The sequence below is a fragment of the Panulirus ornatus genome, chromosome 15, assembly GCF_036320965.1.
Source record: "Panulirus ornatus isolate Po-2019 chromosome 15, ASM3632096v1, whole genome shotgun sequence".
Taxonomy (NCBI): Eukaryota; Metazoa; Arthropoda; class Malacostraca; order Decapoda; family Palinuridae; genus Panulirus; species Panulirus ornatus.
The window spans coordinates 1,785,598-1,804,715 of NC_092238.1; the positions used below are offsets into that span (position 1 = coordinate 1,785,598).

General features: G+C 39.0%; 1 protein-coding gene across 6 annotated transcripts in view; it reads right to left on the bottom strand.

Moving 5' to 3' along the window:
• Positions 1–1,681: 1,681 nt before the first annotated feature.
• LOC139753664 (ankyrin repeat and IBR domain-containing protein 1-like) overlaps positions 1,682–19,118 on the bottom strand; it is a 147,385-nt gene continuing 129,948 nt past the window's right edge. For 3 of the 6 annotated variants that reach the window (XM_071670308.1, XM_071670307.1, XM_071670309.1), the window contains exon 20: positions 1,682–4,810. In XM_071670308.1, coding sequence (XP_071526409.1) covers positions 3,466–4,810 — 1,345 coding nt within the window. In that variant the 3' untranslated portion in view covers positions 1,682–3,465. The remainder of the gene's footprint in view (positions 4,811–19,118) is intronic. The other 3 variants (XM_071670312.1, XM_071670311.1, XM_071670310.1) reach the window with 2 other exon arrangements.

Here is a 19,118-nt window from a genome sequence, read left to right on the forward strand (position 1 = left end):
AGTTTCCTTTTCTATCCTAATTAAAATAGAAGAGAGGAACCTACAAAGAATATAACCTGAGTGTAAAAACCACTGATCCTGTCATATATGAGGATAGCATCTTGTACTCCTCTCACAAAAAGTTGACTCTTGAGAATACCAAGATGTCTTGTCTTCATTATCATCTATTACAGACTGTTAAAGCAATAACAAAGCATCTGTAACTACATCACTATGCCTAGTACTGTTGCACATAATATGCAATTTGTTAACTATTTTATATCTTTGCATAAAAAACTTGAGTAAATCCACATCCAAACTGTACTGTTAACTGCAAATATTCAACACTTGCTACTTTTCCTGAGGTACTGAAGGAGAGTACATATGCATGATCAAACTTTCAAGGAGAAACAGGCATAATATGCATTAGACTGAAGATGCAACTTTGAAGTTATTGAAATATTCAAATATTCACCAAGAATGGAATGTTACCACTCAGCAGATAAAATCTTTTATATCGGACAATATATTTCAATAGAAAATGTGTGCAGTATGCTTGACACTTTAAACTTCACTAACCATACTAAGAAATGCCTGGAAAGAACTGGCAGAGATATCAAGTATTTCATAAGGAGGGTTTCTCATTTCAAAAAGTCAGCTTTCATTTTTCCAACAAGTATGAAAAGTTCTTTCAACTATGATGAAGTCAGTAGAAAGTTAAGTGGCTAGCAAGTTTAAGAACAAACACCAGTGTTAAATATGTACCCACACAATTGCTGAACACATATCCATACTCAAAATGAGTATGCTACTATGTACCTATGTACAAGATTTAGTGAAACATTTTCATAAGAACCATGATGTAACACTAGATTGACAGTTGAGGTAGAAAACTGTCCTGTGAATCTATCACAAAACATACATTATCCGGTGACGAACTGATTTGAATGTGTTACATCAGGGAACTTAGCAAATACATACAATACAATTCCAACACTCTATACCACGACATAGTAGTTGCCAACATGGTACTCCAACATACCATGGCATAATAGCTGCCACAAAAGTATTCCAACTGCCATTCCTAGTGGTTTTCATACAGTCAGAAGTCTGATGATACAATGTAATAAAAAAAATTATAAACTTAAAATGTTTAAAAACATTAAACTTTTCAAGCTTGCCACCTTAATGAGAAAATATGTCTTTCTATCCATGCTATTTTCTTCTCTTTCACTTCAAACTTGTGACTGAGAAACCAACTAAATGGCAGTGAAAGTAATGTTACTGTAGGAGCTAACAAACAGTATGAAGCTGATCAACTGTGTTTCCCAGGACCCTGGTATTAACAGTGGGTGTGCTGATAAAAATTCTGAAATCAGATGGAAATATGAACCACCAATGTCAGTGACTTGCGAACAAATCCACCTGATCAAGAATTCATTTTCAAACACATAGAATGATATGACTATGCACACAAAGCCTCAAAGAGGACAAATATATTTTCCCTAATTCTTGTAAAATCAACATTAACCAAAATAGAGCACAGCCCCATCAGCAACTCATTGTGGAGTACCTCATCTAAATTTGCATTAATGCCCAAGACAATGGCAGTTTTTGATGACAGCCGGTTATCCTTTTATTTCTTCCTGAGCAAGACAGACTCCCTGATACTGCTCAATATGCACATCACTGTTTATTCATCTTTATTTTTTCTTTTCTATTATACTTTTTGAGTGAACTGATTGTAAGTATGGATTTAAATATGGATTAAATTTGTAACTTATGTTCATATTTTCCCTATTAGAGCTCTTAAGACTGCTGAAGCTGATACAGGCTTTTCTGACTTAAGTAATTTGTGAGAGGCTCTTATAAGTTATGTGGTTAAATGAAATGACTGCTACAAAAAAATCATACTATCTAGGAAAAGGCTTCACCAGCTGACTGCCTGTATGATGGCTTCTACAGATTGATTAAATGTTAATAAGCGTTTTCAGAATTACCAAAAGTTTGAAAGGCTGGAAGATTGTGTATTTAGTACTGTGACTGAATGACTCACTGAAGGCTTCTAAACTTTATGAAATTTATTTCATATTGCCTAAAGTGTAGTCAAGTAGAGTTGGGTCCAAACCTGTGCAACTAGCCATGCAGTAAGTTGTTTTAGGCCTACAATCAACTACTGTACTATGTTAATGCACAAAATACTAAATGCAAAGTGGGTGTATATACTCAAGCAATTCACTGGTCTTTTAATGAGATACCAATATTGTTGTGATGACTCCATAGGGGTTATAGAAAATGTAAGTTCCTAAGATAACATTGTAAGAACAGGATGTAAAAGAAAAAAAAAAAAGTTGTGGAAAGCAGCAATTGTAATAAAGAGACTGATAAAGTGTTTATGATATCCAAACTGATCTTCCTTTTTCTACTCAACAATTCATCTGAAAATTTGAAACCAAATAAAAGAATCTCCTAAAGAGCAATGTATTATGTTACCTCTTCAAGCTCCCATTTGCATCAAGGTTTTATGGTAAAAATTTAGTGGTTTTCTTTGATGATTCTGACACAAATGTCATCTCAATATCATAACACAATGCATCTATGTACACTGTGCAATTCTGTACGACTAAATGCACATAGCTGATTGTAAAACTAGTTGCAAATATGTGGACCCAGTATAACCTCTAATGGCTGACTGCCTACTCAACTTTCTATAAACAATATTCTCCATGCTGGTGCCTACTACCGGCTACCTGCATGTTTGGGATAGTGTATCTGACTGCCTTGCACACTATTTTACTTACTAAAACTGGTTTCAGCCACACAAAATCACAGAATTCTTCATAAGTAACATTTTATGAGTTTTCTTTATAAACTTTACAAAACCCTATCTACATTTCATTTAGAACATTCTAAATTATTCTCACAAAAGGCATTCAATTCTATCATCAAAAGTACCTATACATCTCCAAACTTGAAATATAGCCAAAAATGGCATTCGTGCATTTCATATAAAAAGAAAAAAAGATACGATCACAGACAGTCTTTACATAGGAAATTATCAACATCCAAAGCAACATCTAAAATTTACTACATTATCACAGGTAAGGAGGAAAAAAAATGATGCACAGAGCAAGACTTGATGATGGTACATGTAATATATAATTGTATAAAATTATGAGATGATTAAAGCAGTGATTTCAAACCTTATCAATAAATAAGAAGGCTTAGTGTTATTCCACAAATACATACAACTCATACAATCCATCTATGATTCCAATCACTTCCTTGTATAAGTACTTTCTCTGTAAAATTATAAAAGTTTCAAGAATGCATCTGTAAAATGTACTGCAGTAAAAGACACTCATTTCACTGTTTTCCACTGTCAATTCTTTTTCAAATTAATCATTATATACTGTAGACATAATATGTGCTCACACCACTCACTGAGAAATACAGTAATTTGGGGATTCAAAATCTGAGTAAAGATCATACAGTAGAAGTAAGTTCCTTACTTTTCCTTTTTTCTTTACTTTCTTTTCTTTCTTTGGTTTCCTTACCATTTTCTTTACTTTTCTCTTTTTGCTTACCCTCTTTATTTCTTTCTTTATTATCCTTCTCTGGTTTACTCCTATCTTTTGCATCTTTGTTTCTCTCTTTTTTAGATTTTTTTCTTTTTGAGGGTTTTGGAGACTTTCCCAAAAAAAGTGCTTCATGGAAGTCATCCGAGCTCAAATTGGATTCTTCAACATGCAACACTGAGCTAAGAGCACCGTCTGTTGGGGATTTGGGAAACTGAAATACCAGCCGTCCTTTTTCAGGCTCCGAAGCTGACCGTGAGACACGTAATTCACCAAGAAAGGGTGATGTGGCTCTAGTAGCTTGGAGGGAAAGTGATGAGAGATGGAGACAGGTCCCACTCGGTCGTGCAGACACTCTTGGGGAAAGGCTTGCAGAACTAGGCACCACCAAAGACGAAGACCGAGAACGGCTATATATTGGCAAAGGCGAGGTGTCCAGACGGGCCTCAACACGGGACCTAGGTTCTGGAGTACAACATAAAGGGAGTGTCAGGCTTGGGGACCGTGTTTCTCTGTGCTGAACCTTTGGGGAACGTGGTTCAGGTGATCGACATATTGACACACCACTGATATAAAGAGTTGGTGAATTTGGTATACCGGTCTCAGATTCATATTCATTTGAACTCTGGTTTTCAAGTTTAGAGGAGTGAGAAATGTGAATCCTAAGACCTTTTACATTTGATGGGGCACTACTACTTTGCTCTGTTGAATTACTTTCATCTTTATCTGTTCCTTCATCTACTATTAACTGAAAAGATGGTTCTTGCTGAAATATTGGATCTAGATTAACACTAGCTTCATCTCCTCCACACTGCTGATCTAATGAATTGTCTGTGTGATTCAGAATACCACGGACTTCCATGTCCATCATAGGGGAGTCCATATCTCCAATGATCTCTGATGCTGCTCCAGGATCAGTATTTTCAACATCACCACTTTCTGATTCCATATCAATACTTTCTTGCTTTGGCTTTGACAACCTAAGCCTGGCTGTCTCTTCAGGGTGATCTTGATGGACATGATCTGAGTCAATCATACATTCTGGTTCATCAGAGTTTTTCAAGTCTCCTAAAGACTGGGATCTTCGTAGATCTCGCCTCAAGTCTGTGGACGGACCAGGGATCAAGAGATGTCCATTTTCATGTAGGTCTCCATATTCAAAATGTCCATCTTCTACTTCATTAGCAACTTTTGGAAAACACAGGAGATCTTTATCAGTTTTATTATCCCAGTCCTTGTCCACATTGAGGTTCCTGGTGAAAGAAAAATCAAGAACTAAATCAAACATTTATTATATTCTATATTTCAGTTTCAACTAAAATTAAATACACACCCTAACATCAAAAAACACATACTCTTACACACTCAGGATATGGTAATCAATCAAATTACTAATATAACTCTACAACCCTTTTTATGGAGCTCCTGCACCTTCAAGGTTGTACTAAAATTGGTTGCAAGAAAATGAACTCCTTTGGAGTGAGAAGAACCTAGTAAAGAATATACCAGTACTCTTTCTTGTCCACTGACAAAGAAACAGCTTTGATGAAGGAGACTTTCACTAACACTGGAACCACCAGTAGGTACAGTCTGGTAACATCTCTGGACATGATATGTATGTATACCTTTATACTTTCTGCCCCATGAGTCCCTTCTACCTTCATGAGACTCCTGCAGCACTCAGGAAGCTGGCAGCACCCATCAGTTGAGGTCACAGGTCTTAAAATGTTGTGATAATGTGTACAATTCTATGTGCAAAGAGTGCAAGGCAACTAAGTAGTAAGTGCTCGGTGTCTTCTTTATGGCAAATGCATCATAGGCATGAAGGTTCGTGGGATACATTGAAATGGTGTTTATAGTGTTGTAGTGATGAGTGACATCCAGAGCATGGATGGTAAAGTGTGATGTGTTTCTCTACAAAGTATGTTTCTGATATGGGTATGCCTGGTTAGTTAGAGTTTAAGACTGAGTCGGAAGATAAGCTGTTTAGTACCTGTGGGGTTATTTCAGTATATCTTTGTTTTATTGGTGAAATGTCTGTTTGGGTGGGGGATCTTTGATTAGAGTTTACTGAAGTGTCAGGCAGGGATCGATGTGCTGTCAATGGACTGAACCAGGGCATTTGAAACGTCTGGGGTAAACCATGGAAAGGTCTGTGGGGCCTATGGTTTCGGTGCGTTACACATGACAGCTAGAGACTAAGTGTGAATGAATGTGGCCTTCCATCATCAAACACATTCAACAAACCTTCAAAATACTCACTCAATCTCCTTCTCACTTCATCACTACCTGTTATTACTTCCCCACTTGTCCCCTTCACAGATGCTCCCATTTGTTCTCTTGTCTTATGCACATCATTTACCTAAATCCAAAACATTTCTTTATCCTCCCTAAAGTTTAATGATACTCTCTCACCCCATTTGCCCTCTTTTTCAACTCTTGCACTTTTCCCTTGACATCCTGCCGCTTTCTTTTATACATCTCCCAATCAATTGCACTCCTTCCTTGCAAGTATCATCCAAATTATTAAATATGTTTGAAGGAACAGTGGTTCCAACAATATTGTATAGTTGCATGGGCTATACATGGGGTTGTATGGAGGAGGGTGGAAGTGTTGGAAATTAAATGTTTGAGGACAATATGTGGTGTGAGGTGGTTTGATCGAGTAAGTAATGAAAGGGTAAGAGAGATGTGCGGTAATAAAAAGAGTGTGGTTGAGAAAGCAGAAGAGGTAGTCTTAAAATGATTTGGACATATGGAGAGAATGAGAGAGGAAAGGTTGACAAAGAGGTTCTATGTATCAAAAGTGGAGGGAACAAGGAGAAGCGGGAGACCAAATTGGGGGAGGGAGCAAAGGTTCAGGGAGCGTTGAAGAATGTTTGGAAGGAGAGAATGTTATCCCCTAGAGGAAAAATGGGTATGTTTGAAGGAATAGTAGTTGCATCAGTGTTATATAGTTGCGATTGGGGCCTGAACATACAGGAGGGTGAGAGGCATGCAAGGAATAGTGTGAGTTGGAACAATGTGGTATACTGGGGTCGGTGTGCTTTCATTCATTCACACTCAGTCTCTAGCTGTCATGTGCAGTGCACTGAAACCACAGTTCTCTATTCACATCCAGGCCTCACAGACCTTTCCATGGTTTTTTCCCCAGATGTTTCACATGCTCTGGTTCAGCTCATTGACAGCACATCGTCCCTGGTACATCACATCATTCCACTTCATTCTATTCCTTACAAGCCTCTCACCCTCCTGTATATCTAGGCCCCAATCACTCAAAATATTTTTCACTCCTTCCTTCCACCTCCAATTTGGTCTCCTGCTTCTCCTTGTTCCCAAATATTTTTTGATAAAAATATAAGGAGAAATTGTATTTTAGCATTATCAAATTTAACATGGTTACTGGCTTCTTATTCCATGACGCTCAATAGGTGAATACTGAGAGAGGAAATATGATAAGTGCAAAAAAGAGAAAGAGTGTTATAGGAAGGAGGATAGGAAAAGTGAGCTGAGATATGTAAAGTGGAGTCATCAGCACAGGAGTAAATAAGATTAGACAAGAAATCATTCAATGAGAGAAGAAAGAGAGTAGGCAATAGGAAAAAGCCTTGAGAAGCACCAATATTGAGAAGGCAAGGGGAAGAAGTAGCTCCAGTGATGACTACTGCAATGAAATGGCCTGAGAGCAAACTATGTATTAGTGAACAAAGAGAAGCAGTGAAACTAAAGGAGGGGCGTTTAGAAAGCAATGGCTGACGCCACATCATGTCAAATGCTTTAAGAGGTGTTGAGGGTTATGACAAACATTTCACCTAAATGCCTTGTAGAGAAGGACCAGAGGTGAATACCATAAGAGAGCAGATTACCAGAAGACTAAGCACTGCAAAATCTATACTGGTGAAATGATAGAAGGGATTGGGATTCTAAGGTCGAGAAAGTGAGAGTTTAGGGGAGTTTCAAAGACTCTGGAGATAACAGAAGTGAGAACAATGGGGCAATAGATGGAAGGGTTAGAATGGTCCCCTTTCTCATGGATGGGCTGCACCAAAGTGCAATTTTAAGAGGGAAGAAAACTCTGGGTTTTAAAGACAGAGGAGAAATACAAAAGCAAGGACTGGTGCTAGTTTACAAGGACACTCCTTCAGTACGTACTGAGGTATGCCATCTGAGCCATACAAAGTGAGAGAGTACTTGGAAGTCCTTGCAGGAGGAAAATGTAAGAGATGGCACAGGATCAGTGGAAAGAGCTGAGGGCAGATATTAGATGATGAATTATTCAAAGTTGAGTTAAGGGAAAATAAGGGGCCAAAATGAACAGCTCTATCAGATGAAGAGTTGGAAATACATTGATCAGGTCGGAAGAGGAAGAAAGGTTGAATTTCAGAAGTTGTTGATATCTTTAGTTAAAGAACAGAGAGATTTGTCAGTAGATGTAAAGTTAGCATAATTTCTTTTTATGAAAAGCTGCTCAACTTTGAGAAATACAGTTTGCAATGATCTGAACATAAATGAAAGAAAATGGAGTGGGTTTCAGGGGAAGGTAAGGGTTTCATGGTTCAGTATGCAGTCTTTGACTAGACAGGCATCAAAGCAGGAATGATTACACATCAATGAGGGAACAAAGATTCAGAAGATGGGATATACAACTTCATCCCAGATAAGATGACCTCTGCTATGTGTTCAGCACAACATGAAGCATCCTGACAGGAGAAGCAGTAACCATTCCAGAGAAAGTCAATGAAGAAGCTACTCATGGATAACCCTTGAGTTCTCCTAGTTTGGCAAAGATAGCATTTTGAGGGGGAGAAAGAGGATAGGCATGCCCAATTAGAATGAATGACAATGAGATTGTGGTTATCAAAGAACCCTAAGGGTAAAGTTGGTGTATAAATAGAGGGAGGGTTCAAAGGTGAAAATGAGGTCAAATGTGTTGGAAAAGTAGTCATGATGGTTGGGAACTCTGGTAGGGTGTTTAAATAACTGTTCCAGATTATCAATGACAGAAAATGAAATGGCCTCAGCTCCACCAGGATCGTCCTGGTTAAAACCCAACCAGCTCACGTGGTGTGTACACTGAAATCCTCTACAAAGAGGATCTCAGTGAGAGGATGTTAAAAAAAAAAAAAGCAGAGCTTCACAGCAAAAAGTCAAATAATTGAAGAGTTGTATACAGTTGGAGGTAGTAAGGAAGAAATACATCAAACATGAAAGCAAGGTAACAGAGGGTTCAGAAATTTTGATCCAGATGGTATCAGAGTTAGGAGACTCAAGATCCATGAGGCATGTAACTGGCATTTTTGTGCTTCAGTAGACACAAACTTCATCCTTGGAGCAGAAATGATGATACAGCTTACAGACAGCAGTCTGATAGTGCAAAGAAAAAGCAGCCATGGACAATTGGGATTCTGAGAGACAAAAAATATCAAGGATATAAGTAGGTGGTTTTCAACATAGGGGATGTGGAGAGGTTAGAATTATTCAGACTGCCAATGTGGCAGAAATGGATAAAAAAACAGCCAGGTCTAACAGCTGCAACATTGGAAGTGGGGAGGATCCCAGTCATATAATGGGGGTCATGTGGGCCCTGAAAACTGCCCAACCCTCTTGAATAGTGGCACCACTCCATAATTGGTATCGGAGCATTAACAAGTGCTAACGCTGCCAAAAATTATAAGAAAATTAAAAGTAGGAAAAAATGGGAAAACGAAACAGATATATGGGAGTTATGTGTTATCAAGTGTGTGGCACTGGGAATGTGTACCAACAAACTAAATGAGGATGGGGAAAGGGCAAGAAAAAAAGACAATGATCTATGCCTCAAAAGGGGTACTTAACATATGCTGCAGTGCTGGCTCACTGTACCACTGCCAATATCCCTCCTGACACCCAGATGGTGGTATCTTCCTGATCAATGGTTGCCTAACACCCAACACTACGACTATAAAATAACAGCAGTAGTAGGAAGGTGAAACCATCCTCCCAATCACCACTTTTCCATACATCTAACTGAATATATCTAACAGAGTTATACCTCTATAATTCAAGTATTCACTTTTGTCCCCTTGTTTCTATGCTGAGGCACTATACATACACTCTGCCAGTACTTGGGTACCTCAACATGGTCCATACAAACACTGAACAGCCAGACTAACCAAACAACTGTCACCCTATTTCTTCAAAAACTCATCCATTTTTGCAACTCTGCCATGCTACTGTCACCCTATTTCTTCAAAAACTAATTCATTTTTGCAACTCTGCCATGCTACATCTTATGAAAAACATTCACTTCCTCCATTCTTTTCACAACAACAATCACCAGAACTCTCTCACTCTACATGCCACCTCATCCCAAATAAACCATACTGATTCACTACTGTATAACATCTAACACATCTGTTAGTCCTTCAAATCATTTACTATCTCTTTTATATCTCACCTTTTCCAATTGCAAATTTCCCACTACTACCCTCATTGTCACTCCCTTTTGTTCTCTTGTTCTCCTAACATTATTCACCTTTCAAATTTTTTCTAATCTCTCTGTAATCCATCAATACTTTCACCCTATTTCTCATCCACCCTCTTTTTCAGCTCTTGTACCTTTTTCTTCACCTCCTACCACTTTCTCTCATAATTCTCCCAATCAGTTACGATCCTTAAAAGCTAATACTGCTCATATACTTCTTTCTTTCAATAACGATTTACCTTAATCATTCCATACCTTACTACCCCTTTTCATATACAATCACATCCCACTGTCCAAATGTCACACACTTCATCCTCTCATGTAATCAATACTTCCCTATACAGAATACTTTTCACTTCTCTTTCTCCCTCATTGATTCAATAACTAGCACTTTATGCCACTCTAAGTATCTATGCATACAAGCCTCTTTTCCAAGCTCACTCACTTTCAGCACTTCTTTCACATAGATTTTTATAACCAACTGCTTTTCCCACTTTAGAGAGGTAGCATCAGAAGCAAACATACAAAAGCCTCATTTGCACATACACACTCTCTAGGTGTCATGCATAATGCACCAAAACTAGAACCTACCATCCACAGGCACGCCCATCATACTCCTCACAAGTTTACCTTAACCTCTTCATATGCCACTTTTCAGCTCACTGACAACATAATGTTCCCTATACAACATGACAACAGGCATATTCTGATTCCAACACATGTAGAAATGATTATGAATATGATTAATTAGCAAGTACATGATATTGATTATGATTCCTCCAAAATTTACAGAATTCATCATGATGCTGAAAATTGTAATCATGATTCTAAATAAGGTAAATAAAAGATAGACAATATGTAATTAATGCCAAAGGCAGTCGTATTTAAAAAGATCAAAGACATCAGCAAAGTCATGCATCAGCATATCATAGTCCTTCAATTAAATTGCCTATTACATCTAATGAACCAGCAATGCCCAAAGACAAACTTTAAATCTTTTGAAACAATGGCAACCTGACTTTCATATTTCTAGATATGCTATTATCATGGCATGTAATCACAATCTCAATCCCTTTGCAGTAGAACTGAGTATGATTATGATTTTTTGGCTTTCCAAAACAAATGGAATCGATTATGTTATGATTCATTAAAACATGGCTTGATTCCACATATTCATAATTCTGCATATGATTACATCATGCCTCTCGCCCTCCTAAATGTTTTGACCCTCATATGCTAAAGCCCCCTTCCCTCCATACTTCTATTTCACTCTCCCCATCCTCATTGTTCCCTCCACTTCCAACATGCAAATTCTCATATTCACTCATTTCTTTGCTCATATTCTCCATACATCCAAACTTTTTAAGCACACACCAGTCGGCCCTCTCAATAACAATGCATTTACTAACACACCCCTCTCTTAAACAGTCATTCCTCTTACCACCTACAGACAGAACTTTTTTACTAAAGCATTGTAAAAAAGATTGTCTTTTAACTGACAACACAAAAAACAATTCAATAAAGAAAATATACATTATAGTCAATGAAAAACAAAAATTTTAAAAAATCTTATCAAAAGCAGAAAAAAAGGGACCAGTGAATATATCTGCCACTACCTTTGTTTACATTCTCTAATCCAGATGAGTACAGCCCACCATAATTCACATAATAATTTTGGTCTCGGTTGCACTCCTTTTAAATATCCTCCTTGTATATTTGATGAACATTCTAAACCTATCATGTCTAGAATGGGCAGGATGTGCAAGTACAGGTAAAGATTCAAGGTGCCTAGGAAAATTATTAATATAAACTTATTGGTGAAGGTGATATGCAGGATGAGGCAGGACAATGTCAGGCACATGTGAGTCATCACTGGATGAACTTCCTCTACCAATAAAATGATGCTTGTTACAATGAGAGGATAGAAAGAGCCAGCCAATTCATCACATCCTCAATTGCACAGAATTTTCCTACACAAGGAATAAGCCACTAGAGACAAAGGAAGTAGGTCAGGAGGGCGTATGTGTGCTGTTGGAGCATGGCAGCAATGATCAACAGCACTGCAAGCTCCTAAAAACTTGTGAATGTTAATAAAATTTAGTTTAATATAGTATTCATATTAACAATGCCATTTTTCTATATAACACCAAAATAACATCTGCAGAGCCATTACTGTTACAGAAGGAAGCCATCCCTTAGCCGTTACTAACATAAGGATTCACCCCTGTCAAGAATTCATTTCCATTGGCACCATGTTTAAACAACCCAGATTTTTTGCTTACATTCCTCAAGAATGCATCTCATTTATCATATGAGGTCTCAGTGCACTGTCCCTGGGTATTTCATTTCCAACATCTCCAACCACTTCTTTTCTCTTAGATTCAAGGCCTAAGACTCACATCTGTACAACAATGTCATGACTACAAGACACATAAAAAAGTCCATCTTTGCCTTAACAGACCCTGACCTCTTCCAAATGCTTCCTAGTGAACCCCAGATCATAACCAATCTTCCATCCTATACCTCACTTCAACCCCTTTACGTCCTCCAGGCTCTTTTCATTCAAATATACACTCAGACAATTCTGTCTCATCCCTCTGCTGCTCCTCATTTTCTTAATTTTGTTCACATTTTCTCACAACTTTCTCATTCACAATTTCCTAAACTTTGTCTCCAGCACTTGGAGTTTTTCTCTGATGTCTGCCACCAAGACCTAGACATATGCAAAAACCAGCTCATTCTTCTTAATACCACTTTTCTACCTTTGTGTGGTAACACTGACAGCAAGAGAACAACTTAATTACCACACATCCACTTTCTAGCTGTCTTGTGCAATGTACTGTGCCCAACACCTACCTTCCACAAGCAAGTCCCACACACTATCTCATGGGCTACCTCAATTACTTTAAATGCCCTGGTTCAGCCCACAGACAGCATGTCAGTTCCCAAATACATATATCACATTTTTTTTTTTTCTTTTAAACTATTCGCCATTTCCCGCATTAGCGAGGTAGCATTAAGAACAGAGGACTGGGCCTTTTTTGGAATATCCTCACCTGGCCCCCTCTGTTCCTTCTTTTGGAAAATGAAAAAAACAAAAACAAGAGGGGAGGATTTCCAGCCCCCCACTCCCTCCCCTTTTAGTCGCCTTCTACGACACCCAGGGAATATGTGGGAAGTATTCTTAATCCCCTATCCCCAGGGATAATATATCACATCTGTCCAATCAAATTAATTCTATCCCTAGCATGCCTCTTGCCCTCATGAATGATAAGACCACAATATCCCTAAAGCCTTCTTCACTCAATCTTTCCATCTACTTGCGATGTATTTGGTTTAAGAGTGTCCTAGCAAGAAACAGTAATTAATTCTGAAATAATACCTTGGAACATACCAAGAATACATGGAAAAATATAAGATAAATCGAAAATATAAAAAAGTATGATAAATGGAAAGCTTAATTCCTGTACTTGCAAAGTGAAATAAGAAATATGCATGGGATAAACACAAAAACATTCTATAGATACCTTGGTAAATGGCTAAAAATTGTTCCAGGTAACCCTTGCTTAAGAATATACAATATGTAGTGGCAGAGAACAATAGCATTGTTAATCAAGCATGATATACAGAGTAGTATGCACTAGCCCTATCTACAAACAAAATCACTGCCACTGACACATGGATCCTCTTTTTCAGCTTTTCCCTGTTCATCTTTACACTACAAGAGAATTACAAATAAAAATCAGACTATAATCTGTTTTTCCATTAATTTATCAGATTCAAGGGGCATGATAATATAATGTAATGCTTGTAAAGGAAATTTTGTGGATGCAGGATCAAATTTCTAGTTTGAAAATACTGTCTTCTTTATGTGTCTGGGAAAAGCAGATTTAACTCATGTGGTTTAGGATGTATATACAACTGATAATTTCTTTTAGAAGAATATTCCATGGTTTTTTCTTAATACTATCACTGCTTCAATATCATGATTTAGGGTGTGTATGCACATGATAATTACTTTTAAAAGACTATTCCATGATCAATCCTTAATAACTGTTTCAATATCAATCACAAATATAGGCATATCAAGTTAAAATCTTGGATACGTTTAGGTATCAGATGCATCAATCCATACTGTTAAGCAATTACTTGTTCAATTACCACTATGAATCTCTTATCATATCATAAACATCTATGCTGATTCTGATCAAATCAAAATGCATTCAACCTTATATCCTGATTTATATGAGTCTTGTAACATTTTGTCTCCCTACTCAAGGGCAATACACAACTTTTTCAGGTTCCTTGGGCCTAAAACGAAAATAAACATTTTTGTACTTCACAGAATGATGCAGTTCCTTCATTAACAATAAAAGGTATTTATTTATTTATTTTGCTTTATCGCTGTCTCCCGCATTAGTGAGGTAGCGCAAGGAAACAGACGAAAGAATGGCCCAACCCACCCACATACACATGTATATACATACACGTCCACACACGCAAATACACATACCTATACATCTCAATTTTTTTTTTCTTTGCTTTGTCGCTGTCTCCCGCGTTTGCGAGGTAGCGCAAGGAAACAGACGAAAGAAATGGCCCAACCCACCCTCATACAAATGTATATACATACACCTTCACACACGCAAATATACATACCTACACAGCTTTCCATGGTTTACCCCAGACGCTTCACATGCCCTGATTCAATCCACTGACAGCACGTCAACCCCGGTATACCACATCGATCCAATTCACTCTATTCCTTGCCCTCCTTTCACCCTCCTGCATGTTCAGGCCCCGATCACACAAAATCTTTTTCTTTCCATCTTTCCACCTCCAATTTGGTCTCTCGCTTCTCCTTGTTCCCTCCACCTCAGACACATATATCCTCTTGGTCAATCTTTCCTCACTCATTCTCTCCATGTGCCCAAATCATTTCAAAACACCCTCTTCTGCTCTCTCAACCACGCTTTTTATTTCCACACATCTCTCTTACCCTTACGTTACTTACTCGATCAAACCACCTCACACCACACATTGTCCTCAAATATCTCATTTCCAGCACATCCACCCTCCTGCGCACAACTCTATCCATAGCCCACGCCTCGCAACCATACAACATTGTTGGAACCACTATTCCTTCAAACATACCCATTTTTGCTTTCCGAGATAATGTTCTCGACTTCCACACATTCTTCAAGGCTCCCAGGATTTTCGCCCCCTTCCCCACCCTATGATCCACTTCCGCTTCCATGGTTCCATCCGCTGCCAGATCCACTCCCAGATATCTAAAACACTTTATTTCCTCCAGTTTTTCTCCATTCAAACTTATCTCCCAATTGACTTGACCCTCAACCCTACTGTACCTAATTACCTTGCTCTTATTCACATTTACTCTTCACTTTCTTCTTTCACACACTTTACCAAACTCAGTCACCAGCTTCTTCAGTTTCTCACATGAATCAGCCACCAGCGCTGTATCATCAGCGAACAACAACTGACTCACTTCCCAAGCTCTCTCATCCACAACAGACTTCATACTAGCCCCTCTTTCCAAAACTCTTGCATTCACCTCCCTAACAACCTCATCCATAAACAAATTAAACAACCATGGAGACATCACACACCCCTGCCACAAACCTACATTCACTGAGAACCAATCACTTTCCTCTCTTCCTACACGTACACATGCCTTACATCCTCGATAAAAACTTTTCACTGCTTCTAACAACTTGCCTCCCACACCATATATTCTTAATACCTTCCACAGAGCATCTCTATCAACTCGATCATATGCCTTCTCCAGATCCATAAGTGCTACATACAAATCCATTTGCTTTTCTAAGTATTTCTCACATACATTCTTCAAAGCAAACACCTGATCCACACATCCTCTACCACTTCTGAAACCACACTGCTCTTCCCCAATCTGATGCTCTGTACATGCCTTCACCCTCTCAATCAATACTCTCCCATATAATTTACCAGGAATACTCAACAAACTTATACCTCTGTAATTTGAGCACTCACTCTTATCCCCTTTGCCTTTGTACAATGGCACTATGCACGCATTCTGCCAATCCTCAGGCACCTCACCATGAGTCATACATACATTAAATAACCTTACCAACCAGTCAACAATACAGCAGCCGTTTTTTAATAAATTCCACTGCAATACCATCCAAACCTGTTGCCTTGCCGGCTTTCATCTTCCGCAAAGCTTTTACTACCTCTTCTCTGTTTACCAAATCATTTTCCCTAACCCTCTCACTTTGCACACCACCTCGACCAAAACACCCTATATCTGCCACTCTATCATCAAACACATTCAACAAACCTTCAAAATACCCACTCCATCTCCTCACATCACCACTACTTGTTATCACCTCCCCATTTGCGCCCTTCACTGAAGTTCCCATTTGCTCCCTTGTCTTACGCACTTTATTTACCTCCTTCCAGAACATCTTTTTATTCTCCCTAAAATTTAATGATACTCTCTCACCCCAACTCTCATTTGCCCTCTTTTTCACCTCTTGCACCTTTCTCTTGACCTCCTGTCTCTTTCTTTTATACATCTCCCACTCAATTGCATTTTTTCCCTGCAAAAATCGTCCAAATGCCTCTCTCTTCTCTTTCACTAATAATCTTACTTCTTCATCCCACCACTCACTACCCTTTCTAATCAACCCACCTCCCACTCTTCTCATGCCACAAGCATCTTTTACGCAATCCATCACTGATTCCCTAAATACATCCCATTCCTCCCCCACTCCCCTTACTTCCATTGTTCTCACCTTTTTCCATTCTGTACTCAGTCTCTCCTGGTACTTCCTCACACAAGTCTCCTTCCCAAGCTCACTTACTCTCACCACCCTTTTCACCCCAACATTCACTCTTCTTTTCTGAAAACCCATACAAATCTTCACCTTAGCCTCCACAAGATAACGATCAGACATCCCTCCAGTTGCACCTCTCAGCACATTAACATCCAAAAGTCTCTCTTTCACGCGCCTGTCAATTAACACGTAATCCAATAACGCTCTCTGGCCATCTCTCCTACTTACATACATATACTTATGTATATCTTGCTTTTTAAACCAGGTATTCCCAATCACCAGTCCTTTTTCAGCACATAAATCTACAAGCTCTTCACCATTTCCATTTACAACACTGAACACTCCATGTATACCAATTATTCCCTCAACTGCCACATTACTCACCTTTGCATTCAAATCACCCATCACTATAACCCGGTCTTGTGCATCAAAACCACTAACACACTCATTCAGCTGCTCCCAAAACACTTGCCTCTCATGATCTCAATGTATACATATATATACACACACAGACATATACATATATACACATGTACATAATTCATACTGTTTGCCTTTATTTATTCCCATCGCCACCCCGTCACACATGGAATAACAACCACCTCCCCCTCATGTGTGCCAGATAGCGCTAGGAAAAGACAACAAAGGCCCCATTCGTTCACACTCAGTCTCTAGCTGTCATGTAATAATGCACCGAAACCACAGCTCCCTTTCCACATCCAGGCCCCACAGAACTTTCCATGGTTTACCCCAGACGCTTCACATGCCCTGGTTCACTCCACTGACAGCACGTCGACCCCAGTATACCACATCGTTCAAATCCACTCTATTCCTTGCCCGCCTTTCACACTCCTGCATGTTCAGGCCCCGATCACTCAAAATCTTTTTCACTCCATCTTTCCACCTCCAATTTGGTCTCCCACTTCTCCTCGTTCCCTCCACCTCTGACACATATATCCTCTTGGTCAATTTTTCCTCACTCATTCTCTCCATGTGACCAAACCATTTCAAAACACCCTCTTCTGCTCTCTCAACCACACTCTTTTTATTTCCACACATCTCTCTTACCCTATAATTACTTACTCGATCAAACCATCTCACACCACATATTGTCCTCAAACATCCCATTTCCAGCACATCCACCCTCCTGCACACAACTCTATCCATAGCCCATGCCTCTCAACCATACAACACTGTTGGAACCACTATTCCTTCAAACATACCCATTTTTGCTTTCCAAGATAATGTTCTCGACTTCCAAACATTCTTCAAGGCTCCCAGAATTTTTGCTCCCTCCCCCACTCTATGATTCACTTCCACTTCCATGGTTCCATCCGCTGCCAGATCCACTTCCAGATATTCAAAACACTTTACTTCCTCCAGTTTTTCTCCATTCAAACTTACCTCCCAACTGACTTGACCCTCAACCCTACTGTACCTAATTACCTTGCTCTTATTCACATTTACTCTTCACTTTCTTCTTTCACACACTTTCCCAAAACTCAGTCACCAGCTTCTGCAGTTTCTCACATGAATCAGCCACCAGCGCTGTATCATCAGCGAACAACAACTGACTCACTTCCCAAGCTCTCTCATCCACAACAGACTTCATACTAGCCCCTCTTTCCAAAACTCTTGCATTCACCTCCCTAACAACCTCATCCATAAACAAATTAAACAACCATGGAGACATCACACACCCCTGCCACAAACCTACATTCACTGAGAACCAATCACTTTCCTCTCTTCCTACACGTACACATGCCTTACATCCTCGATAAAAACTTTTCACTGCTTCTAACAACTTGCCTCCCACACCATATATTCTTAATACCTTCCACAGAGCATCTCTATCAACTCGATCATATGCCTTCTCCAGATCCATAAGTGCTACATACAAATCCATTTGCTTTTCTAAGTATTTCTCACATACATTCTTCAAAGCAAACACCTGATCCACACATCCTCTACCACTTCTGAAACCACACTGCTCTTCCCCAATCTGATGCTCTGTACATGCCTTCACCCTCTCAATCAATACTCTCCCATATAATTTACCAGGAATACTCAACAAACTTATACCTCTGTAATTTGAGCACTCACTCTTATCCCCTTTGCCTTTGTACAATGGCACTATGCACGCATTCTGCCAATCCTCAGGCACCTCACCATGAGTCATACATACATTAAATAACCTTACCAACCAGTCAACAATACAGCAGCCGTTTTTTAATAAATTCCACTGCAATACCATCCAAA